This window comes from Cebus imitator, unplaced genomic scaffold (assembly GCF_001604975.1).
Source record: "Cebus imitator isolate Cc_AM_T3 unplaced genomic scaffold, Cebus_imitator-1.0 Scaffold460, whole genome shotgun sequence".
NCBI classification, from domain to species: domain Eukaryota; kingdom Metazoa; phylum Chordata; class Mammalia; order Primates; family Cebidae; genus Cebus; species Cebus imitator.
The window spans coordinates 1,506,408-1,529,602 of record NW_016107775.1 but is presented as its reverse complement, the minus strand read 5'-3'; the positions used below and the strand labels follow the sequence as shown (position 1 = coordinate 1,529,602).

Here is a 23,195-nt window from a genome sequence, read left to right as displayed (position 1 = left end):
AGAGAGGTAAAATATGGGATGAACGTGTGATAGCACACTATAGAACAGTTACGTGGAATTAATTACATCTTCACTTTTTAACATGGATGACTCTGAAAACATGTTGATGGCAAAAGTAAACAACAGAACGAAGCAACATTAGCATAACCCCATATTAGTTGGGAGTGTCTTTAGCACCACTGACAGATAACTTAGCCACAGCGGCTTAATCAAATAGGGGTTTACTTTTCTCATGTCGTAAGAAGTCCAGAGTTAAGACTATCCAGGGCTGGTGCAGCTGCTCTAGGATATATACCAGGAGGGTTCTTTCTGCCTCACTGTTCTTAGTGTATGGCTCCATCTTATGGCTTTGAGGTATTTAGTAGCAGTCTCAATGCTTAAAACAGAACATTTCAGTTTATGTAGCAATTCTTTTAACCTGGGCTTTTCCATGTGTATAGTATTAGTTTTCAAATAGACTTGAAGTGAGTAAATAATTTTAAAATCAGGTGAATTCAAATCAAAAAGAAGCTGAGAAAATATGTACCTCTCCAGCGCATAAACTCTGGTGCTTATGATGGTAAGTAAAATGTTTCTGGAAGGTGAGGTCCTCTGTGTGACTTAGGGAGGTGAAAGTGTATGTAGGTATTAGGATAAGTACTAAGCAGACAATCTGAACAAGATTGAGTCATTTCCATACTACCACTGATCTTCATCTAGGAACAATAAGAATGTAATCTCTAGTTCTCTCTGTTATCACAGGAGGGTTTCATAAGTTCGGCTTTAGAGACAATGGTTTCTGCTTCTAACCTGCAACTGATTGCACATTTTTGTATTTGAGTAGGAATAGTTTGTTGAAGAGGAAGACAGGAAATAGAGGGAGTCTTATCAGATAATTTATTCTCTGTTTGACTGTTAACTGTTGTCTTGTGGATTGTGAATATGTCTGTGCCAGTTTAGATAATTTAAGTATTTTTAATTATGTCGCTATATTATAGAAAATATTTCTCTCAAACAAAAATATGGGAATTAAAAAAAATCTGACTCCTTTTCTCATACAGAGCATAATTTTCAGTGTAAGGCACTATAGCATATGCTATATTATGAATAACAACAATATAAATTTTACTGGCTACCATTTATTCAGTTTATATCATGTAGCAGGTATTGTAGAAAATCCTTTATGTTGCTTAGTTCACTGAATCCTTATAACAACCTTACATATTTTATTAAATAAGCTTATTAAAATATAGGTTTGATCACATTAGCTAAATGACTGGCATACAGTAAATATCCAATTAAAGGTGTTATTTTTAGTATAATTATTATTGCTCTCGTTTCATAGATGATGTGGCATTATTATTCTCATTTTGTAGATGAGTACCATTCTTGAAAATGTCTTCATCTACTCTCCCTCCGAAAATGTTATACTGTATTAAAAACTTGTTTATTTAATATAAAATATTGAGAAGATAATCTGAACTCACCGGTAAAGAAATATAGCGTTGCTCAAATGGGTTAGCATTAGTTTTTCTAATAACTAATGAATAGTGTCACATAAGTGCAGTGTAACATTTTTGTTGACACTTAAATGTATTACTCACTAGTGGATATGCCAAAAAGAAAATATCCACCCAAATTCCACCCCTGGAGAGCTAAAAATGGTTATTTATTAATCAGTGATAGTGACTTGGAGTACAAACAGATGTCATCATGGTTATCTGTTTTCTGAAAGATTATCTATCATCATAATGTTAGGGTCAAAAAAAGATTGGTACAAAACTTCCCATAAAAAAACTCAATTTTGATTCTGATCCTTGAAATTGTGACCGGATTCATTTTTTTCTCATTCTGTTTCCTTAGTACTTTTTAATTTTTTATTTCAACAGGTGTTTGGGAACAGGTGGCATCTGGTTACATGGATAAGTTCTTTAGTGATGGTTTCTGAGATTTTGGTGCACCCGTCACTCAAGCAGTGTACACCGTACCCAATGCACAGTCTTAGTCCTCATCCCCCTCCCACCCTTTTCCCTGAGTCCCCAAAGTCCATCTTTGTGTCCTCATAGCTTAGCTACCACTTATGAGTGAGAACATATGATGTTTGGTTTTCCATTCCTGAGTTTCTTCACTTAGAGTAATGGTCTCCAGTTCCATTCAGGTTGCTGCAAATACCATTATTTTATTCCTTTTCATGGCTGAGTAGTATTCCATGGCATATCTATACCACATTTCCTTTATTCACTTGTTGATTGATAGGAATTTGGCCTGGTTCCGATTTTGAAATTCAAATTGTACTGCTACAAACATGCATGTCCAAGTATCTTTTTCATATAACTTCTTTTCCTCTGGGTAAGCATACACAGTAGTGGGATTGCTAGATCACATGGTAGATCTACTTTTAGTTCTTCAAGAATCTCCACACTGTTTTCCATAGTGGTTGTACTAGTTTACATTTTCACCAGCAGTGTAAAAATGTTTGCTTTTCACCACATCCACGTCAGCATCTGCTATTTTTTTAATGTGACCATTCTTGCAGGAATAAGATAGTATTGCATGTGGCTTCAATTTGCATTTCCGTAATCATTAGTGATGTTGAGCATTTTTTCATGTTTGTTGGCCATTTGCATATCTTCTTTTAAGAACTGTCTGTTCATATTCTTGCCCACTTTTTAATGGGATTGTTTTTCTCTTGCTAATTTGTGAGTTCCTTGTAGATTCTGGATATTAGTCCTTCGTCAGACGCCTAGTTTGCGAAGATTTTCTTCCACTCTATGGGTTGTTTGTTTACTCTGCTGATTACTTTTTCTGCTGTGCAAAAGCTTTTTAGTTTAATTAAGTCCCATGTATTTATCTTTGTTTTTGTTGCATTTGCCTTTGGGTTCTTTGTCAGGAAGTCTTTGCCTATGTGAATGTCTAGAAGGGTTTTTCTGATGTTATCTTCCAGAATTTTTATGATTTCAGGTATTAGATTTAAGTCTTTCATCCATTTTGACTTGATTTTTGTATGAGAGATAAAGATACAGTTTTATTCTTTTACATGTGGCTTGCCAATTATCCCAGCACCATTTGTTGAATAGGGTGTTCTTTCCACACTTTATGTTTTTGATCGCTTTGTCAAAGATCAGTTGGCTCTAAGTATTTGGCTTTATTTCTGGATTCTTTATTCTGTTCCACAGGTCTATGTGCCTATTTTTTATACCAGTACCATGCTGTTTTGGTAACTATAGCCTTATAGTAAAATTTAAAGTTGAAGGATGCCTCCAGATTTGTTCTTTTTGCTTAGTCTTGCTTTGGCTATGTGGGTTCTTTTTTTGGTTCCATATGAATTTTTGGATTTTTTTTCTAGTTCTGTGAAGAATGATGATGATACTTTGATGGGAACTGTATTGAATATTTGGTTGCTTTGGCCTTATGCTCATTTTCTTTTTTTTCTACCCCCTTTACACTAATTTTCTACATCACTGTAGTAATAAAAATTGGTAAGATAATAGGGCTTGTAAAGAAAATTCAGTACCTATGAGGAGCAGTTTATATTCCTGTTTATACAGGAATAGGATGTGGGTGGGAGGATAACTTTGGATAAAAAAATTGATTGGGGAAGAGAAGAGCATAAAATATGGAGCAGGAGGGGTCACAGAAGTAACTCCATGAAGAAGGGATCATACCTTTCCCAGATGAATGAAAGGAATATTTAAAATATAATACAACTTAAAAATATATAAAGCACAAAGCACCAGAAAGCTAGTAAAAAATAAAGAAACATTAATGAAAACAGGTACTCAATGCACAGCACTTCATTAACTAGTATCTACCTTCTTCATAAAAATAAATTTAGTTACTGTGTTTACCATAAAAAACCTAAGATATGCCAATTTTCTGCACAATATAACTTGAAATGACACTTTATGCAAAAAATAGATTCTGAAACATGAAAGCAAATCTAAGAATAAGTGACTCTGCCTAATGTTTTCTGATAAAGATTATAAAAATGAAAAAATGATTGTACTTTTCTTCATAGGTGTTCATCTAAGTAATGCAACATACCTATTTCTGTCAACATCTGTTTCCACCTGGGGGCCTCAGGAGTATCTGGATTCTCCTCCAACAGCTCTGTCAATTTGTCTTTCAACTCCTGTACTTTGTTTACATTCTGCTTCAGTTCTGCCTCAAACAACTAAAAAGGAAAAAATAATAATAAACTACGTAAACAGCAAAAGACAAAAATACAATAACAGCAGAGCATTTTTTTTTTCTCTAGAATGAACAAAAGAGGACAAAAATCTACTGTTAAATGCTGTGGTGGGTGAGGGCGTGGATTTTGTAATTAATTATTTTCCTTTTCTCTTCTTAGCTAGTGTTCAACTGTGTGATAAAGGAATCCCCACAGAGGAACACTGTGACTATGGAGATAATGACTCTTGTCCCCATTAGTAAAAAAGAATTTCATATTCTCAAACAAGCCACTTTGGAAAAAAAGCAAGATGACATCAGTAAAACTGTAATTAATAAGAAAATCAGTCTTAATAAAGGCTGCCAGAAGTGGAGACTATACCAGTGAATAAGCACTTTTTTTGTGCTACACATAGAATTCAAATATAGGTTGATAATTTGCAGAAATTTTGCCATCACTGCCACCATATAAAGCCATTTTCCCAACCTTGGCAGCTATAGAAAGAAATACCATCTATTAAAGAAAAGAAAAGCATTAGCTACCCTATTTTTACATTACAGAGAACAGATCCCTCATACATTTAGCCCTTAAATAAATCTTTTCCAATAGCTGATTGGTTAACATCCCAAGCTTAAACTCATTTAAATGTAGGAACGTTGCTTACACCCAACAGCTTGCTAATCTATAAACTGGCTGTGCCAAAAAAAATGTTTTTAGGTAACTATGATCATCAATCTCTGTAGAAAGGTACATTAACTAAAATGTCAAATTAGGTACTGAAGGTTATAGAGCTAGAAAACAGAACAGAGCTTCTGACTATCAAGCTCCATTCCAAATGCTAATCCATTCTTTTTCATGTCTTCCATTGGTGCACCCACAGAATGTACCTTATTCTGCTCAACTTGAGTCTTCACAGCTTCAGTATCTGTAGGTGCAGGAGTCTGATGCCATTTTGTGGCAGTTTTGTTCATTTTCTGTAACCACTGCATCATTGCACTTGATTCTTCCTGAGCCTTTTGCAATTTGGAGAGCTTAGTGTTCAGTTCCGCTATTTTGTCCTTGAGTAAGAGGCCAAGATCTTCATAACCATGACTTACGTCAGTCATGTCTTTTTTAATGGATGTTAAACCTAGGAATAAGAAAAACATCTATACTGACACATTTTCAGGACTTTCGGAGCAGAGGTCTAGAAATAAAAAGTTTGTTTTACACAGTATTTTGTCACTTCACCTTCGTCACTATTAAGCCTAGAATGATAAAGTCATAAACTTTTTAGAACTAAAAGGCTGGATCACCTTACAATGCTATTTAATCACAAACAATTCAAGAAAATTGCATAATACCAGTGTAATAAAAAACACAAACCAAAAAATGTTACTTAGCAATATCTCAAGCATCAAACTCAATAAATTAGGTTAAATAATGTTACATCAAGTGACAAAATATCTCGTTAACCAGAAAGAAAAAACAAAACCATGTGTCAAACTCAAAAACTTGGTTTTACTAATTTCAAATAAACAAAACTACATAAAATGTTATATAAATACAATATTCATGGAGATTATGACTATTAGATCAAATACCATTGTAATTCGGGTTTGAAATTTCAATATAACTATTATTTGCATCTAAGATTTTCTCTCATTAATAAAACATACCAAATTATATTAATCAATAACAAATTAAATTTATTATTCACCTTTATTTGCCCAAAATTCCTCAGTATTTGTGGCTGTTCCTTCACCATTTAATATTGCTCCACCTGCAAAAATATTAACACTGAAATAATTAGAGGTACATAGTATTTCTATACATTAATAGTAGATGGCATTAAAGCAAATTTCTATACATTAATAGTAGATGGCATTAAAGCAAACCCCATAAACAGTAATCATTTAAAAATGTTATTACTATTTGGAAATGTAAAATACTAACTCCATTTCAAGATCAAATGAAGGTCCAAAATTTAAATATCAAACAATATCCTCTCTTCTGTGTAAAATTTATTCTTAAAGTAACATGATTGTCTTCATTTCGGTATATCATATAAATATTCATAAAAATTTTTATGAAGTTGCTTTGTTTTTATAATAATTTTTTTTTTATTCTAGGAAAACATATTTAGTAAATTATATTTTAAAGCAATAAGTGGAGCCTTAGTGGTTCTTTTTAAAAATTTTTTTAAATTATTTATTTATTTTATTATAGTTCAAGTTCTGGGATAAATGTGCATAATGTGCAGGTCTGTTACATAGGTATGTACGTGCCATGGAGGTTTGCTGTACCCATCAACCCATTATCTACATGAGGTATTTCTCCTAATGTTATCCCTTCCCTACCCAACCCACATTCAAAAAGGCCTTGGTGTGTGATATCCCTTCCCTGTGTCCACATGTCCTCATTGTTCAACTCCCACTTATGAGTGAGAACATTTGGTGTTTGGTTTTCTGTTCTTATGTTATTTTGCTGAGAATGATGGTCTTCAGCTTCATCCATATCCCTGCAAAGGACAGGAAATTCATCCTTTTTATGGCTGCATAGTATTCCATGGTGTATATGCCCCACACTTTCTTTATCCAGTCTGTCATTGATGGCCATTTGGGTTGGTTCCAAGTCTTTGCTATCGTGAATAGTGCCACAATAAACATATGTGTGCATGTGCCTTTATAGCAGAATGATTTGTAATCCTTTGGGTATATACCCAGCAATGGGATTGCTGGGTGAAATGGTATTTCTGGTGCTAGATCCTTGAGGAATCGCCACACTGTCTTCCACAATGGTTGAACTAATTTACACTCCCACCAACAGTGTAAAAGTGTTCCTAGTTCTCCACATCCTCACCAGCATCTGTTGTTTCCTGACTTTTTAATGGAAACAATTCTAACTGGTGTGAGTTGGCAACTCATTGTGGTTTTGATTTGCATTTCTCTAATGACCAGTGATGATAAGCTTTTTTTAATGTTTGTAAGTCACATAAATGTCTTCTTTTGAGAAGTGTCTATCCATATCCTTCGCCCACTTCTTAATGGTTTTTTTTTTTTCTTGTAAATTTGTTTAAGCTCCTTGAAGATTCTGGATATTAGCCCTTTGTTAGATGGATAGATTGCAAAATTTTTCTCCCATTCTGTGGGATTCCTGCTCATTTTGATGAATTTCTTTTGCTGTGCAGAAGCTCTTTAGTTTAGTGAGATTCCATTTGTCAATTTTGACTTTTGTTGTCATTGCTTTTGGCTGTTAGTCATGAAGTCTTTGCCCATGCCTATGTCCTGAATGGTACTGCCTAGGTTTTCTTCTAGGCTTTTTAGGGTTTTAGGACTTATGTTTAAGTCTTTAATCCAACTTGACTTAATTTTTGTCTAAGGTGAAAGGAAGAGGTCTAGTTTCAGTTTTCTACATATGGCTAGCCAATTTTCCCAACAGCATTTATTGAATAGGGAATCCTTTCCCCATTGTTTATTTTTTTCAAGTTTGTCAAAGATCAGATGGTTGTAGATGTACAGCGTTATTTCTGAGGCCTATGTTCTGTTCCATTAGTCTGTCTATGTATCTGTTTTGGTACCAGTACCATGCTGTTTGGGATACTGCAGCCTTGTAGTATAGTTTGAAGTCAGGTAGCATGATGCCTCCAGCTTTGTTCTTTTTGCTTAGGATTGTCTTGGCTATACAGGCTCTTTTTTAGTTTCATATAAAATTTAAAGTAGTGTTTTTCTAATTCTATGAAGAAAGGCAGTGGTAGCTTGATGGGGATAGCATGAAATCTATAAATTACTTTGGGCAGTGTGGCCATTTTCATGATATTGATTCTTTCTATCCATGAGCGTGGAATGTTTTTCCATTTGTTTGTATCCTCTCCTATTTCCTTGAGCAGTGATTTGTAGTTTCCTTGAAGAGGTCCTTTACATCCCTTGTTAGTTGTATTCCTGGGTATTTTATTCTCTTTGTAGCAATTGTGAATGAGAGTTCACTCATGATTTGGCTCTCTGTCTGTTATTGGTGTATAGGAATGCTTGACATTTTTGCACATTGATTTTGTATCCTGAGAATTTGCTGGAGTTGCTTATCAGATTAAGGAGACTTTGGGCTCAGATGATGGGGTCTTCTAAATATACAATCAAGTCATCTGCAAACAGTGACAATCTGACTTCCTCTCTTCCTATTTGAATACCCTTTATTTCTTTTTCTTGCCTGAGTGTCCTTGCCAAATTTCTAATACTATATTGAATAGGAGTGGTGAGAGAGGGCATCCTTATCTTGTGCCAGTTTTCAAAGGAAATGCTTCCAGCTTTTGCCCATTCAGTATGATATTGGCTGTTCGTTTTTCATAAGTAGCTCTTATTATTTTAACGTATGTTCCAGCAATACTTAGTTTATTGAGAGTTTTTAGCATGAAGGGGTGTGGGATTTTATCAAAGACCTTTTCTGCATGTATTGAGATAATCGTGGTTTTTGTCCCTGGTTCTGTTTATATGATGGACTACATTTATTGATTTGTATATGTTGAACTAGCCTTGCATCCCAAAAATGAAGCCAACTTGATCATGGTAGATAAGCTTTTTGATGTGCTGCTAGGTTCAGTTTGCCAATATTTTATTGAAGATTTTTGCATAGATGCTCATCAGGGATATTGGCCCCAAATTATCTTTTTTGTGTGTGTCTCTGCCAGGTTTTGGTATCAGGATAATGCTGGCCTCAAAATATGAGTTAAGGAGAAGTCTCTCTTTTTCTGTTGTTTGGAATAGTTTCAGAAAGAATTGTACCAGCTCCTCTTTGTATCTCTGGTAGTATTTGGCTATGAATCCATTTGATCCTGGGCTTTTTTTGGTTGGTAGGCTAATAACTACTGCCTCAACTTCAGATCTTGTTATTGGTCTATTCAGAAATTCAACTTCTTCCTGGTTTAGTCTTGGGAGAGTGTATGTGTCCAGGAATTTATCCATTTCTTCTACATTTTTTAGTTTATTTGAGTACAGTTGTTTATAGTACTCTCTGATGGTAGTTTGCATTTCTGTGGCATCAGTGGTGATATCCCCTTTATCATTTTTTATTGTGTCTATTTGATTCTTTTCTATTTTCTTCTTTATTAGTCTGGCTAGCAGTCTATTTATTTTGTTAATCTTTTCAAAAAACCAGCTCCTGGATTTCTTTTTTTTTTCTTGAGACAGAGTCTAACTCTGTTGCCCTGGAGTGTAGTGGCATGATCTTGACTCACTGTAACCTCCCCCTACTGGGTTCAAGCAATTCTCCTGCCTCAGCCTCCTAAGTAGCTGGGATTACAGGCATGCACCACCACACCTAGCTAATTTTTGTATTTTTAGTAGAAACAAGGTTTTACTATGTTGTTCAGGCTGGTCTTTAACTCCTGATCTCATAATCCCCACCCACCTTGGACTCCCAAATTGTTGGGATTACAAGCATGAGCCACCACACCCAGCCAATTCATTTTTTTTTAAGGGTTTTTCATGTGTCTATCTCCTTTAGCTCTGCTCTTAGTTGTTTTTTGTCTTCTGCTAGCTTTTCAATTTGTTTGCCCTTGTTTCTCTAGTAGTTATTTTAATTGCGATGTTAGGGTGTCAATTTTAGATCTTTCTCACTTTCTCCTGTGGGCATTTAGTGCTACCAATTTTCCTCCAAACACCGCTTTAGCTGTGTCCCAGAGATGCCAGTATGTTGAGTCTTTGTTCTTACTGGTTTCAAAGAACTTACTTATTTCTGGATTAATTTCGTTATTTACAAAGGAGTCATTCAGGAGCAGGTTGTTCAGTTTCCATGTAGCTGTGTGGTTTTCAGTGAGTTTCTTAATCCTGAGTTCTAATTTGATTGCACTGTGGTCTGAGAGGCTGTTACGATTTTCATCCTTTTGCATTTGCTGAGGAGTGTTTTACCTCCAATTATGTGGTCAACTGTAGAATAAGTGTGATGTGGTGCTGAGAAGAATGTATATTCTGTTGATTTGGGGTGGACAGTTCTGTAGATGTCTATTAGGTCCACCTGGTCCAGAGCTGAGTTCAAGACCTGAATATTCTTGTTAATTTTCTGTCTCATTAATTTGTCTAATATTGACAGTGGGGTGTTAAAATCTCCCACTATTATTGTGTGGGAGTCTATATTGGGTGCATATATATTTAGGATAATTAGCCCTTCTTGTTGCATTGATCCCTTTACCATTATGTAATGCCCTTGTCTTTTTCATTTTTATTGGTTTAAAGTCTGTTTTATCAGAGACTAGGTTTGCAACCCTTGCTTTTTTTTTCTTTTTCTTTCCATTTGCTTGATAAATATTCCTCCATCCCTTTATTTTGAGCCTATGTATGTCTTTACACATGAAATGGGTCTCCTGAATACAAAACACCAGTGGGTCTTGACTCTTTATCCAATTTGCCAGTCTATTTCTTTTAATTGGGGCATTTAGCCTGTTTATATTTAAGGTTAATATTGTTATGTGTGAATCTGATCCTGTCATTATAATGCTAGTTGGTTATTTTGCCCATTAGTTGATGCAGTTTCTTCATAGTGTCAATGGTCTTTACTGTTTGGTATGTTTTTGCAGTGGCTGGTACCAGTTTTTCCTTTCCATATTTACTGTTTTCTTAAGGAGCTCTTGTAAGGTAGGCCTGGTGGTGACAAAATTTCTCAGCATTTGCTTGCCTGTAAAGGATTTTTTTTCTCTTTTGCTTATGAAGCTTAGTTTGGATGGATACGAAATGCTGGGTTGAAAATTCTATTCTTTAAGAATGCTGAATATTGGCACCACTCTCTTCTGGCTTGTAGGGTTTCTGCAGAGAGATCTGCTAATAGTCTGATGGCCTTCCCTTTGTGCATAACCCAACCTTTCTCTCTGGCTGCCCTTAGCATTTTTTCCTTCATTTCGACCTTGGTGAATCAGACGGTTATGTGTCTTGGGGTTGCTATTCTCGAGGAGTATCTTTGCGGTGTTTGGTGCATTTCCTGAATTTGAATTTTGGCCTGTTTTACTATGTCAGACAGGTTCTCATGGTTAATATCCTGAAGAGTGTTTTCCAATCTGGTTCCATTCTCCCCGTCACTTTCAGGTACACCAATCAAATGTAGATTTGTTCTTTTCACATAGTCTCATATTTCTTGGAGGCTTTGTTCATTCTTTTTTATTCTTTTTTCTCTAATCTTATCTTCATGCTTTATTTTATTAAGTTGATCTTCAATCTCTGATATCCTTTATTCTTTTTGATCGATTTGGTATTGATACTTGTGTATGCTTCACGAAGTTCTCATGCTGTGTTTTTCAGCTCGATCAGGTCATTTATGTTCTTCTCTAAACTGATTATTCTAGTTAGCAATTCCTCTAACCTTTTTTTAAGGTTCTTAGCTTCCTTGCATTGGGTTAGAACATACTCCTTTAGCTCAAAGGAGTTTGTTATTACCCACTCTCTGAAGCCTACTTCTGTTAATTCATCAAATTCATTCTCCATCCAGTTTTGTTCCCTTGCTGGCAAAGAGTTGTGATCCTTTGGAAGAGAAGATGCATTCTGGCTTCTGGAATTTTCAGCCTTTTAGCACCGGTTTTTCCTCATCTTCATGGACTATCTATATCTTTGATTTTGCTAAACATTGGATGTGGTTTTTGTGTGTATGTTCTTTTTGTTGATGTTGATGCTATTTTCTTCTGTTTGTTAGTTTTCCTTCTAATAGGCCCCTCTGCTGCAGGTCTTCTGGAGTTTGCTAGAGGTCCACTCCAGACCATATTTGCCTGGATATAACCAGTGGAGGCTGCAGAACAGCAGAGATTGCTGCCTGTTCCTTCCTCTAGAAGCTCTGTCCCAGAAGGGTACCTGCCAGATGCCAGCCAGAGCTCTCCTGTATGAGGTGTCTGTCGACCCATGCTGGGATATATCTCCCAGTCAGGTGGCATGGGCGTCAAGGACCCACTTGAGAATGCAGTCTGTCCCCTTAGTAGAGCTTGAGCACTGTGCTGGGAGATCTGCTGCTCTCTTCAGAGCTGGCAGTCAGGAACATTTAAGTCTGCTGAAGCTGTGCCCACAGCCACCTCTTCCCCCAGGTGCTCTGTCCCAAGGAGATGGGAGTTTTATCTATAAGCCCCTGACTGGGGCTGCTCCCTTTCTTTCAGAGATGCCCTGCACAGAGAGAATGAATCTAGAGAGGTAGTCTGGCTACAGCGGCTTTGCCAAGCTGCAGTGGACTCCGGCCAGTTTGAAGTTCCCTGGAGTTTTGTTTACACTGTGAGGGGAAAACCGCCTACTCACGCCTCGGTAATGGTGAACACCCCTCTCCCCACCAAGCTCAAGCAGCCCAGGTTGACTTCAGACTACTGTGCTGGCAAGAATTTCAAGTGAGTGGATCTTAGCTTGCTGGGCTCTGTGGGGGTGGGATCCACTGGGCTAGATTGCTTGGCTCCCTGTCATCACCCCCCTTTCTAGGGGAGTGAACAGTTCTGTCTTGCTGGTGTTCCATGTGTCACTGCAGTATGAAAAACTGCTCCTGCAGCTTGCTCAGTGTCTGCCCAAACAGCCGCCCAGTTTTGTGCTTCAAACCCAGGGCCCTGGTGGTACAGGCACCTGAGGAAATCTCCAGGTCTGGGTCTACAGGTTGCAAAGACTATGGGAAAAGCACAGTATCTGGGCCAGAATTCACCATTGCACACGACACAGCCCCTCCGGGCTTCCCTTGGCTAGAGCAGGGAGTTCCCCAACCCCTTGAGCTTCCCAGGTGAGGTGACACGCCGCCCTGCTTCTGCTCACCCTCAGTGTGCTGCACCCACTGTCTAAGTGGTGAAATGAGCTGGGTACCTCAGTTGGAAATGCAGAAATCACCCTCCTTTTGCATTGATCTCACTGGGAGCTGCACACTAGAGCTGTTCCTATTCAGCCATCTTGTCAGCCACTTCTCACTTTATTGTTATAATTATCTTAATGATAAAGGTCCTGAGGCACAGAAGGCACTCAGTATTTAAGAGTGTTGAAAAATGCACACATGGCTGACAAAGGAGTGTCTATCTTACTTAAGGACTGAAAATTGTCTGGTGCAGTTACACAGTGTTATCATGAGCTTAATGGAGACAGAATACTTTTTTTTAAAGACATAAAAAAGAATTTGAAAGTGAAAATGAAAATAAACAAATCAATTATCAAACCCATATTATGTCAACACTAAGAGAGAGCACGATCATTAGCAGTACCTAGGTCTTGCTGTATAACTTACCTGAATTTAAACTCCAGCCCCATTAATTACTAGCCAGGTGGCTGGACAAATGAATCAGCCAAAGTGATGGGAATAATAATATCTAACCATGGGAACTAAATACCACTGTGGGAACCAAAGGTCCTTTGCTTAGGTTTATTACATAATAATCTAGCATTAGTACTTTTTTCATAATCAGAATATTAAAATATCAGTTACACTATTGGCTATGTATCTACAACATAAAGACATTTCTCAGATCAACCACTTACGAACAAGTCTAAACAGAAACATTAAAATATCTGAATCTTAAGTTCGTCCCTTTAAAAAAAATTAAACACAATGGCATTTCAGATGGAAGTGCAAATATCCTGTAGATGCTCAGGACTAATTCCTACCATGCTTGGTAGCTACCAAGAGTCAAAAAAAAAAAAGGCACAACAAAACAAAACAACAACAACAACAAAAACCACTTGATATTTATGGCAAATATAAAGGGGACATGAGGAGCTAAAATAACTAAAACATAATAGATTTCCTCTTCTAAAAAAAATGATATTTCAGGAAATCTGATTAGAAGAAAAAGGAGAAATCATCACACCATTATAATATGGGTAGTCCCTGAAATAGGATTCACAGAGTGGAATAAATGGTTGGCTGAGAAAGTCCCAGCTGGAACATCAGTATCACAATAGGGACAGCTGGGGGCTGGTCAGACTAGATACCCCACAGAGGACACTCAGAGCTCTCAGAAGAAAGATATCAGACCTGCCTTCTGCCTATTATCATTACTATTTTCTTTTTGAGACAGAGTCTCGCTCCATCACCAGGCACCAGGCTGGAGTGCAGTGGCACCACCTCGGCTCACTGCAACCTCCGCCCCCTAGGTTCAAGCAATTCTCCTGCCTCAGCCTCCCGGGTAGCTCCTGCCTCAGCCTCCCGCCACCACACACAACTAATTTTTTTTTGTATTTTTAGTGGAGATGGGGTTTCACCATGTTGGACAGGATGGTCTCGATCTCTTGACCTCGTGATCCACCCGCCTCAGCCTCTCAAAGTGCTGGGATTACAGGCGTGAGCCACCGCGCCTGGCCACCTATTTTTTTTTTAAACTTGTTACTGTATGTTTCAAACTAAAAACTATACCCATAACTTGCTTAAATTAATTTTAGAATCAATATTTACACATGACTTTCCCATTTCATTGAGAAAAGTGGCTCAACCATGACGTACATTGTGATACAGGTATGCTGGCTCACATACTGCATAATTGTTTTCTTTGGGAATGATGTACAGAATGAAATGCATGGGAATAAAATAAGAGAGTGTCCCTCTATAGAAAACAGCTGTTTCCTTCCCTCACTTCTTTCCCAGCTGCCCAGACTCATTTCTTTACCAAATATTACAATTAAATATTTTAAATAGAATTTCTCCATTTAATTAAGGTAAAAAGCAAACAAATTTGAATATAATCATTCCCTTCCTCAATACAACATTCCTTATTCTTACATATTAATTTGGCTATATTTTAATTATAGTCTAATAAAATAAAACATAAGAAGGATTTGAAACTTGATGAGTATAGATACATTCCCAACGCAACGTGCTTACAGATGCCAGATTCTTATCACTTTCACTTTGTATTTCTGAGGTTATTTTATGCATTAATTTAAAAAATAACATATACAAAATTGACATGAGTAAACCCAATTCTTACAGTTTTTGTTATAAATGTAAATAAAGCTCATACCTGATTTAACTGCTGCTATTGCCTTCGCAGGGGTGGTCACAGCACTTACAAGGTTACATAGTGAGATGCCACTGTTGTTTACTTTCTGAATCTCTGGTGTTTTTAAACTCCACTCTTCTTGTAATTTCTTGAAATATAAAAACACATTATTTTGCCATCTTAATGTTTTCAAAGTTGCACATTATAATTCAATTTCTTAAACAGATCTTAAAGGAGTAATAATTGTGGACCCTGATTTGTGAGGGAGTCAATGAAAGAAAAAGGCACCATTCCTATTTGTTCCCACGGCCCAGATGACTGTTAACTCATTTAACAGTGGGGTATGTATGGCCCATTCTGCCCTTAAAGGTTTCATAGGTGGCAAGTGAAATCCTAGCCACAGTGGGAGTCAGGCTATTCCTGGCTGCTATGGGTTCCAAAATAACTGTCAACTGTAAGTTTGTGAAACTGTACTAGGTAATAGACCAGTTACAGGATAAAAGGTACTGGGAACAATAAAAATAAATAGGAATTCAGAATTCCATTTTACAGAGTATTTTAATCCTACAAATTTCAATTACTTTTAAAAACACATATATATCCACAGATTTGGAGTGGAAAAAGTGCCATACTGGTCACAGGTGTTACGACTTGAATCAGGTGACAAAAGACTTGTGCACTATTTATTTATGCAGGAGATTCAAATAACTTCTAACTCCAAATACTCATTATAGTGATATATACAAGCTAGAGTAAAATGCTGAGTGAAGAGGATGTTTTACTTAATATGATGAGAAACAGTATAAAAAATCACTGAAACTAAGTAGAGATTTGGTAGAAAAGGAAACTTGATTACAAGAATAGTCAGCAACTCATCAGCACATCTTTTTTTAAAAAAAGCAAATCAACTAAAACTTTATGTCCTTCTTCAGAATAATTAGTTAAGATCCATGCCATGATTTCCAAAGGTCAACAAAATATACGGTACATATATGAGGATCTAACTTAGATAATATTAGATCAAAGAAAACAACCATTAGTCTTTTAATCATTCATTACTGACACAGGTAAATGAAAAATTAGTATTAGATAACAATGATTCACCTTAGTGTCTTCCAAAGATTTTCCTAAATCCTCTGCACCAAATGAAGGCTGCACAATGGGAACTCTTTTTGTTGTTTCTTTCATCCACGACTTCAATGATTTAACAAGAACTTGGAAAGCATCCAACTGCTCTTGACAAGAAGTTACAGCTTCTTTTCTAAATAACAAAAATCACACAAGAATTTAAGTCACAGCAAGGAAAATAAATAAGTAATTATTCTCATGTCACACTTAATGTTAAGAAACATCTTCCATGTGTATTCCAACCCTTTGATACAGGAAGAAAGGTTTCATACGTGACAAGTGAAATCAGCTAAATCAGTAGTCCCCAACCTTGTAGGCACCAAGGACTGGTTTCGTGGAAGACAGTTTTTCCACAAACTGGGTAGGGGAGATGGTTTTGGGATAATTAAAGTGCATTACATTTATTGTGTGCTTTATTTCTATTATTATTACACTGTAATATATAGCAAAATAATTATGTGATTCCCCATAAGGTAGAATCAGTGGGAGCCCTGAGCTTATTTTCCTGAAATGAGGCAGTCCCATCTGGGGGTGATGGGAGATAGTGGCAGATCATCAGGCATTAGGTTCTCATAAGGAGTGTGCACCCTAGATCCCTTGCATGCAGTTCACAATAGGGCTCGTGGTCCTATGAGAATCTAATGCTTCTGCTGATCTGACAGGAGGCAGAGCTCAGGCAGTCATTTGAGTGATGGAGAGCGGCTGTAAATACAGATGAAGCTGTGCTGCCACAACTCACCTCCTACCGTGTGGCCCAGTTCATAACACGTCAGGGACTGGTAGGTACCTCAGCGGTTAGGGGAGCCCTGAGCTAAATAACTATTGGTCTATTTCTCAGGCAAGGTTCATAGATAAAGGTAGGAGCCAGTCAAGAAATCTGTAGCCCATATGTAATGGCACTCTCTATAATGCTACATAAGCTCTAAGAATACACAAACAGTTTTAACATTATTTAGATTCAATAAGCTTTGATCTGACCACTTTACGTGATGCTGAATGCCGGCAAGCACAGAATCAGAAGGGAAAGGTTTACAATCACTGACATGAGGAAAACATAATGCCACCTAGTGGTTTCTACACTATACTACAGTCACGTTTACGGATGGATAAACTGCTTCAGGCAGTCCAGATTTAAGTCTCTCAAAATGAGATGAAACCTAGTGACTGGAGAGTTTTCATGTGACTCAGGAAGCTCCATAGTGATGGATAAACTGCTTCAGGCAGTCCAGATTTAAGTCTCTCAAAATGAGATGAAATCTAGTGACTGGAGAGTTTTCATGTGTGACTCAGGAAGCTCCACAGTGAACTGTATGGATCGTTCTGTATGCTCGGCACCATGGAGGCAGTGCACACCCCCAGCATATAAACAACTGTGAGGACAGTGATATTTGGCATGTGGGTGACATGTGTGAAATGCAAGCGTGCAGAACACTGGCAGATAAGAATGAAATGCAGCTGGATTAATTACTGATGACTACATTATTTTAAAGTTGGACCCATTTTAAAGAAGAAGCAACCTAGACATCACCTAAGAAAACCAAGAACATTTTTTCTATTCAATGTGAATTAAATAGCATATGACAGGATGGAACATATAGCTCTGTGAGAAGTACAGACAGCACTCAAACATTTTAGGTAGAGAATTCTGAAGAAATAAAGAAGAGTAGTTGGAAGAGAAATGACTTTTCTAAGTTTTGAGGCTTTTGTACATAAACTGTAGCAAAATCTGATGTATATTCTAAACTAACACAAGATCAGAAATACAAAAGCTCAATCATAAGGCCCTGTACAGCTTTTTGGCTCAACGTAGATTCTTTTACTTGTTTCTTGCCTTGTTTTTTCACAGGTTCATATCTCATCTACTGCTCTTTAAAAAGTAACTATTAAAAATAAATAAATAATAAAAAGTAAACTATTATATTTAAAGGACCACATGGAAATCGCACATTGTTTCTGAATTGAGCTCAGAAAGCAAAGAATCATGAGCTGTTGTTCAAGGTTATTTCTGCCTTTGCAAATAAAAATGTGATATTTGCCCAAGGCTTTAGAGAATACAGCAAGTTTAGATCATTTTCAGGAATATACTACCACCATCATTTTTCTTATGCAATATTTTCCACTTTTATGTAAGAAGTATTGAATTTTCCTCCTAAATATTAAACCAAATAATGTATTTAATTTTAATAGCACAAAAATCAATATCAAAACATTTATAAAGTAGCTCTATGCTTATTCTCAAGTTTACAAAATTGTTTCAGTTATCTACACAAGTATCTCATGCTAATATAAATAAAATAAAATACAATTTTTAAAGTGGTACTTACTTTTCTTTGATGGTATCCTCCATTTCCTTGAATTTCTTTGACAAATTATTTGTTTTTTCAAAAACCAGAGCCTTATCACCTGGTAAGCCATGGCTGGATATCTCCTTCAAGAGACTGTGCAAAACTTCAAGATCTTTCTTGTGTTCTAAAAATTCAGAAGTTGATTCCTACAAAGCATTTAGATATTTAGTCAATATGAGTATTGCTAGATCTTCAAATGGCATTCCACCCAGAGGTCTGTGTGGGATTAGAATTACTCTATTCATAATTTCACATAAGTCTGACTATGGCCAGTACTTTAAATATAATAAACATGCAAATAGGCTATTTGAAAAAGAACACAGTAAACCTTATTTAATTTAAAATGCCTTCTATATTTTGTCTCTTTGTGGCTTCTGGTATGTAAGATGATACTTATACCACTATCTTATGTGTGATGAATGGTATTTCTTTTCAATCAATCAGCAAAGGCTTCAAGGAAAAGATGAGGTTTGAGATTTTTAAAGGAAGAAAACATAGATCTTTACTAACCCATAAGCAATTAAAATGACGATTGCCAATTATAATTCTGGCAATAAGCACATGAGTTTACCTTAACTATCAATCTACCAGATTAGCCTCCTGCATAGTAAGGAAAACATACCTGCATATACTGCGACAATTCAGTAACATCTTTTCCTGGCACATCTACTTCAGTAAGAGCCTGAGTTTTTGTTTCTAAAAATGTTTGGAGCTTTTCTGAGAGGTTCTCAAACAGTTCCACTTTGGTTTTTAGCTCCTCCATTTTGGCAAGTTTTTCTTTGTGTTTATGACTTGCTTCTGAAAACCGAGAGGACAAGTCCTTCATTTTGGCTTGCAGTGAGGATGCGGTGGATGGATCTGTTGTTTCCATAAATTTCTTCACTTTTTCATTCATGGCATTTATACTGCTCTGACGACCTGCGATATCCTGTTCCAACATCTAAAACAAACCAAATAGTGCATATGCTTTATAATGATGTTTACAAATAATGCGACTGAATTTTTTAAAATGACTATTCATAACAATATAAGCTTGCACAACCTGTGACTACAGAGGTTAACAGTTGAAACTGAATGACAAGTTTAAACGGTCCCTTGAGAAATGTCATCTTAAATCTCTCCAAGGGAAAGTGAAGAACAGCTGGCTAGTTGCTCAAATGAGGCAGGAGGCTTCTGCTACTCAGCAACCCCTACGATCTAATGGAGTCTGGGGATTAGCCATGGTCCTAATTCTTAAAAGGCTAGACAAGGCTGATCTGATTAACCTCATGTGCAGCTGGCTGAAACAATGATAAACAAGATAAGACTCGATGTATGCATAAGCCTTCCATAATGAATAATATTCAAGAAAAAGTACACAAAGCCCTTCCTACACTTCTTTCCAGAAAAATCTTTTACACACTTGATTTTGTACAAGCATTACTTTCCACACTCATATTCAGCAAATGCCTTTTTGTATCCCTAAATTTATCTTAAATCTAACTATATTTTGAGCTTATAAAAGTGCTTTTTAAAAAAACTGTAAGTGGGACTTTTTTTAAAGTCACTTACAATGTTTTTACTGATGATATCCTGAAGAGCAGCAGAGTTTAAGGGCACTTGACCTTGTTCTTTTAGAGAACTTTCCACACTTCCCATCCAGTCCAGCATTTCATCCAAGCCATCCTGCACACTCAGTGAACGGGTCAAGGTTATCTGGAGTTTTTCATTTCGGTCATTAACAGACTTGGACAGATCCTCGTATCTTCCAACAATGTCATCTACTCCAAACACATCAGGAAATATTAACCACAAAGTTCTCTTTGCCCTAGCCCTTTTCAAAAACACATGAAGGTGAATCATACAAATTCCACACAAGAATTTTAAAAATAAGTTCAATGATAAATTCCTAATGCATAATCAGAACACCACCTAAAATGTTAAAATACAAAGAAAAAAAAGAGTTCAATGGAAAATGAAAATTGAAATCTTTTTTAAAAAGTTAATATATATATCCCATCTGCATTTGAAAAGAGATTTTTCTGTATGCATAAATATTTGAATTGTCCCTGAGAGATGAAAGAGTGGTCCAAACAACAGCAAATCTTTGAAATAAATACTGGTTCTCAATCTGACATTTCACATTAGCCATACTTATTGATAATTACTTACAGGGAAAAAGGTGAGTCACATGCAGCTATTCTCAAAATAATACACAGTCACAAACATTTATGAAGAATTAAATATTACATATAAAAATTATTACTCTCTCTCCCTCCCTCATACACACACACAAAGCTTTTGTCATACTTCCCAACTGATGCAAATCACTCAAATGCAGAGAAACTGGCAGATGCAAATAAACTGAGAAAACAGGCAACAATGAAAATCCACTTAAAGTTGAGACTATGCTTCTAAAATACATACTAATTGTATTTAAAAGTTTAACAGCAGACACAAGAGAAAAATAAACTTAACAGGCTAACCTATCTCATATGAGGATAAACTTTACCTTCAATTCTAAAGATAAGACGCTAAAGAAAGAAAACCCTTTCTGGTCTCGTTTCCACTTGACTAAAGCCCTACATTTTAATATCCTACATTCTATATTGTAGACCAATGAAAAGTTCGAACAACAATGGTTTTTAATGTATTCATCTCTTTCTCTCTGGAAAACAGTGTTTTAAATGGTGAATTTATCACTTATTATCCAAGAATCTTAAAAATGTTTTAATTATTTCTGAGTTCTTTAGTCTCATACATTGTAGAAAGCTTCGGTAGAGGAAAGCTGTGGGTCCTGAAACACCTCTATAAAATGAAATCTCTTACAGGCTTGTGTTTGGCCCGTGAAGCATAATTCATACAACAAAACAATGTAATTGTTCTAATGCTACATTATCAGAAAACAGCTTGAAAATTTTCACTGGAGTGAGAGGTTAAATGTAGATGATTTAAAGAGAAAATCATGCTCCTCTTACTAAAACATAATGAAGCCCATCAGCAGACTGAGTGGGGAGGGAAACAGCATTTAATATTCACCAAAATGCTATCAGCAAAGGAAACAGGCAGTGGGCTCAAAAATAAGCTCTAAACAATAGACGGTGGAGACTACTAGTTGGGGGAGAGTGGTGGGAGGGTAAGGGCTGAAAAACTCCCCATTGGAGACTATGCTCATTGCCTGGGTGATGGTTTCAATCATATGCCAAACCTCAGCATCATACAACACACCTTTGTAACAAACCTGCATGTGTACCCTCTGATTCTAAAACAAAAGTTGAAGGAAAAGAATGAGCTCTAATTTGGAAAGTCACAAGAGCACAGGATCTGAATGGCAGCTTGAGGTTGGCAGGTTAGCAACTTCTCAATTGGGCAACTGTGCATCAACAGGGTAAGGATCAGTGATCTGTTCAGCCATAATAAGTGACTTTCCAAGAAAGCCAGCTATTTTCATATAATTCACAGATTTGAGTGACTGTTTGCTATAGACTAAATGGTTGTGTCCCCCAAAATTCATATATTGAAGCCTAAGTCCCAGTGTGATGGTGTTTGGAGGTGGGGCCTTTGGAAGATGTGATATTATCATATAATAAGAAATATTTGGTCTCTGACCATAGCTCTTAACATAGAGTTCCTAAAACCCTTCTGATTTCCTCAGTAATACAGACACTAAGAGAATCTCTTGCTCTGGTATCTGATCATTGACCCCAGTTCCTGACACAGAGCTCCTAAGACCTTTGTGATTTCCTGAGTGACAGGAGTATATGACAGAGCTCCTAAATTCCTTGGCATTTCCTGAGTGAGGGGTCTCTTTTGTTCGAATGAGGTGATGCCTGGTGGCCTCTTGGATAGTCTTAGGGTAAGAGAAGCAGGGGAGAGTGGGAGATGTTGCCAGGGAACAAACCATGTGATTAGACAGTTGGAACTGTCACCTCCTCAACCTCTGAGGAGGAAAGCAGGGCTGAAGGTTCAGTTGCTACCAATGGCCAATGATGTAATCAGTCATGCCTATGTAATGAAGCTGCCACCAAAACCCAATAGGTTTGGTGTGGAGAGTTTCTGGATAGCTGAACACAAGGAGTCCTGGGGGTGGCATGCCCAGAGGGCATAACGTTCTGCTCCCCTTCTCCCATACCTCACCCTGTGTATCTCTTTCATCTGGCTGTTCATCTGTATCCTTTGTAATATTCTTTACAATACACAGGTAAATGTAAGTAAAGTCTTTCTCTGAGTTCTGTAAGTCGCTCTAGCAAATTAATAGAACCTGAGAAGGGTCATAAGAACTCCAATTTATAGCTGATCAGTCTGAAATACAGGTCACAATTTGGGACTTGTGATTGGTATCTGAAGTGGGGGCAGCATTATGAGACTGACCCCTTAACCTGTAGGGTCCGAAGCTAATTCCAGGTAGACAGTGTCAGAATTGAATTGAATTGAATTGAACTGAATGGAATTATAGGACATCCAGCTTGTATCTGCTAGATAATGTTTGATGCATGGGGAGAAATTCACACAGATCTGGTCACAGAAGTGTCCTGTGTGGTGATTAATGGTGTGTGAAAGTAGCAAAAACACTCAGGTTTTTTCTCTCTCTCTAAGGAGGTAATTAGGTCATAAGGGTAGAGCCTTTGTGAATGGGATTAGTGCCCTTAGAAGAAGAAACAGGAGAGAAATGATGTCCCTCCACCACTCTCTA

The 23,195-nt window shown here is 36.9% G+C and overlaps 1 protein-coding gene across 1 annotated transcript in view; it reads right to left on the bottom strand.

Moving 5' to 3' along the window:
• Positions 1–23,195, bottom strand: part of DST (dystonin) — a 510,996-nt gene that overhangs the window by 102,842 nt on the left and 384,959 nt on the right. Inside the window, 8 exon segments of the mRNA XM_037732623.1 lie at positions 4,024–4,153; positions 5,038–5,279; positions 5,850–5,912; positions 15,072–15,198; positions 16,155–16,311; positions 18,503–18,669; positions 19,146–19,463; positions 20,075–20,283. Coding sequence (XP_037588551.1) covers positions 4,024–4,153; positions 5,038–5,279; positions 5,850–5,912; positions 15,072–15,198; positions 16,155–16,311; positions 18,503–18,669; positions 19,146–19,463; positions 20,075–20,283 — 1,413 coding nt within the window.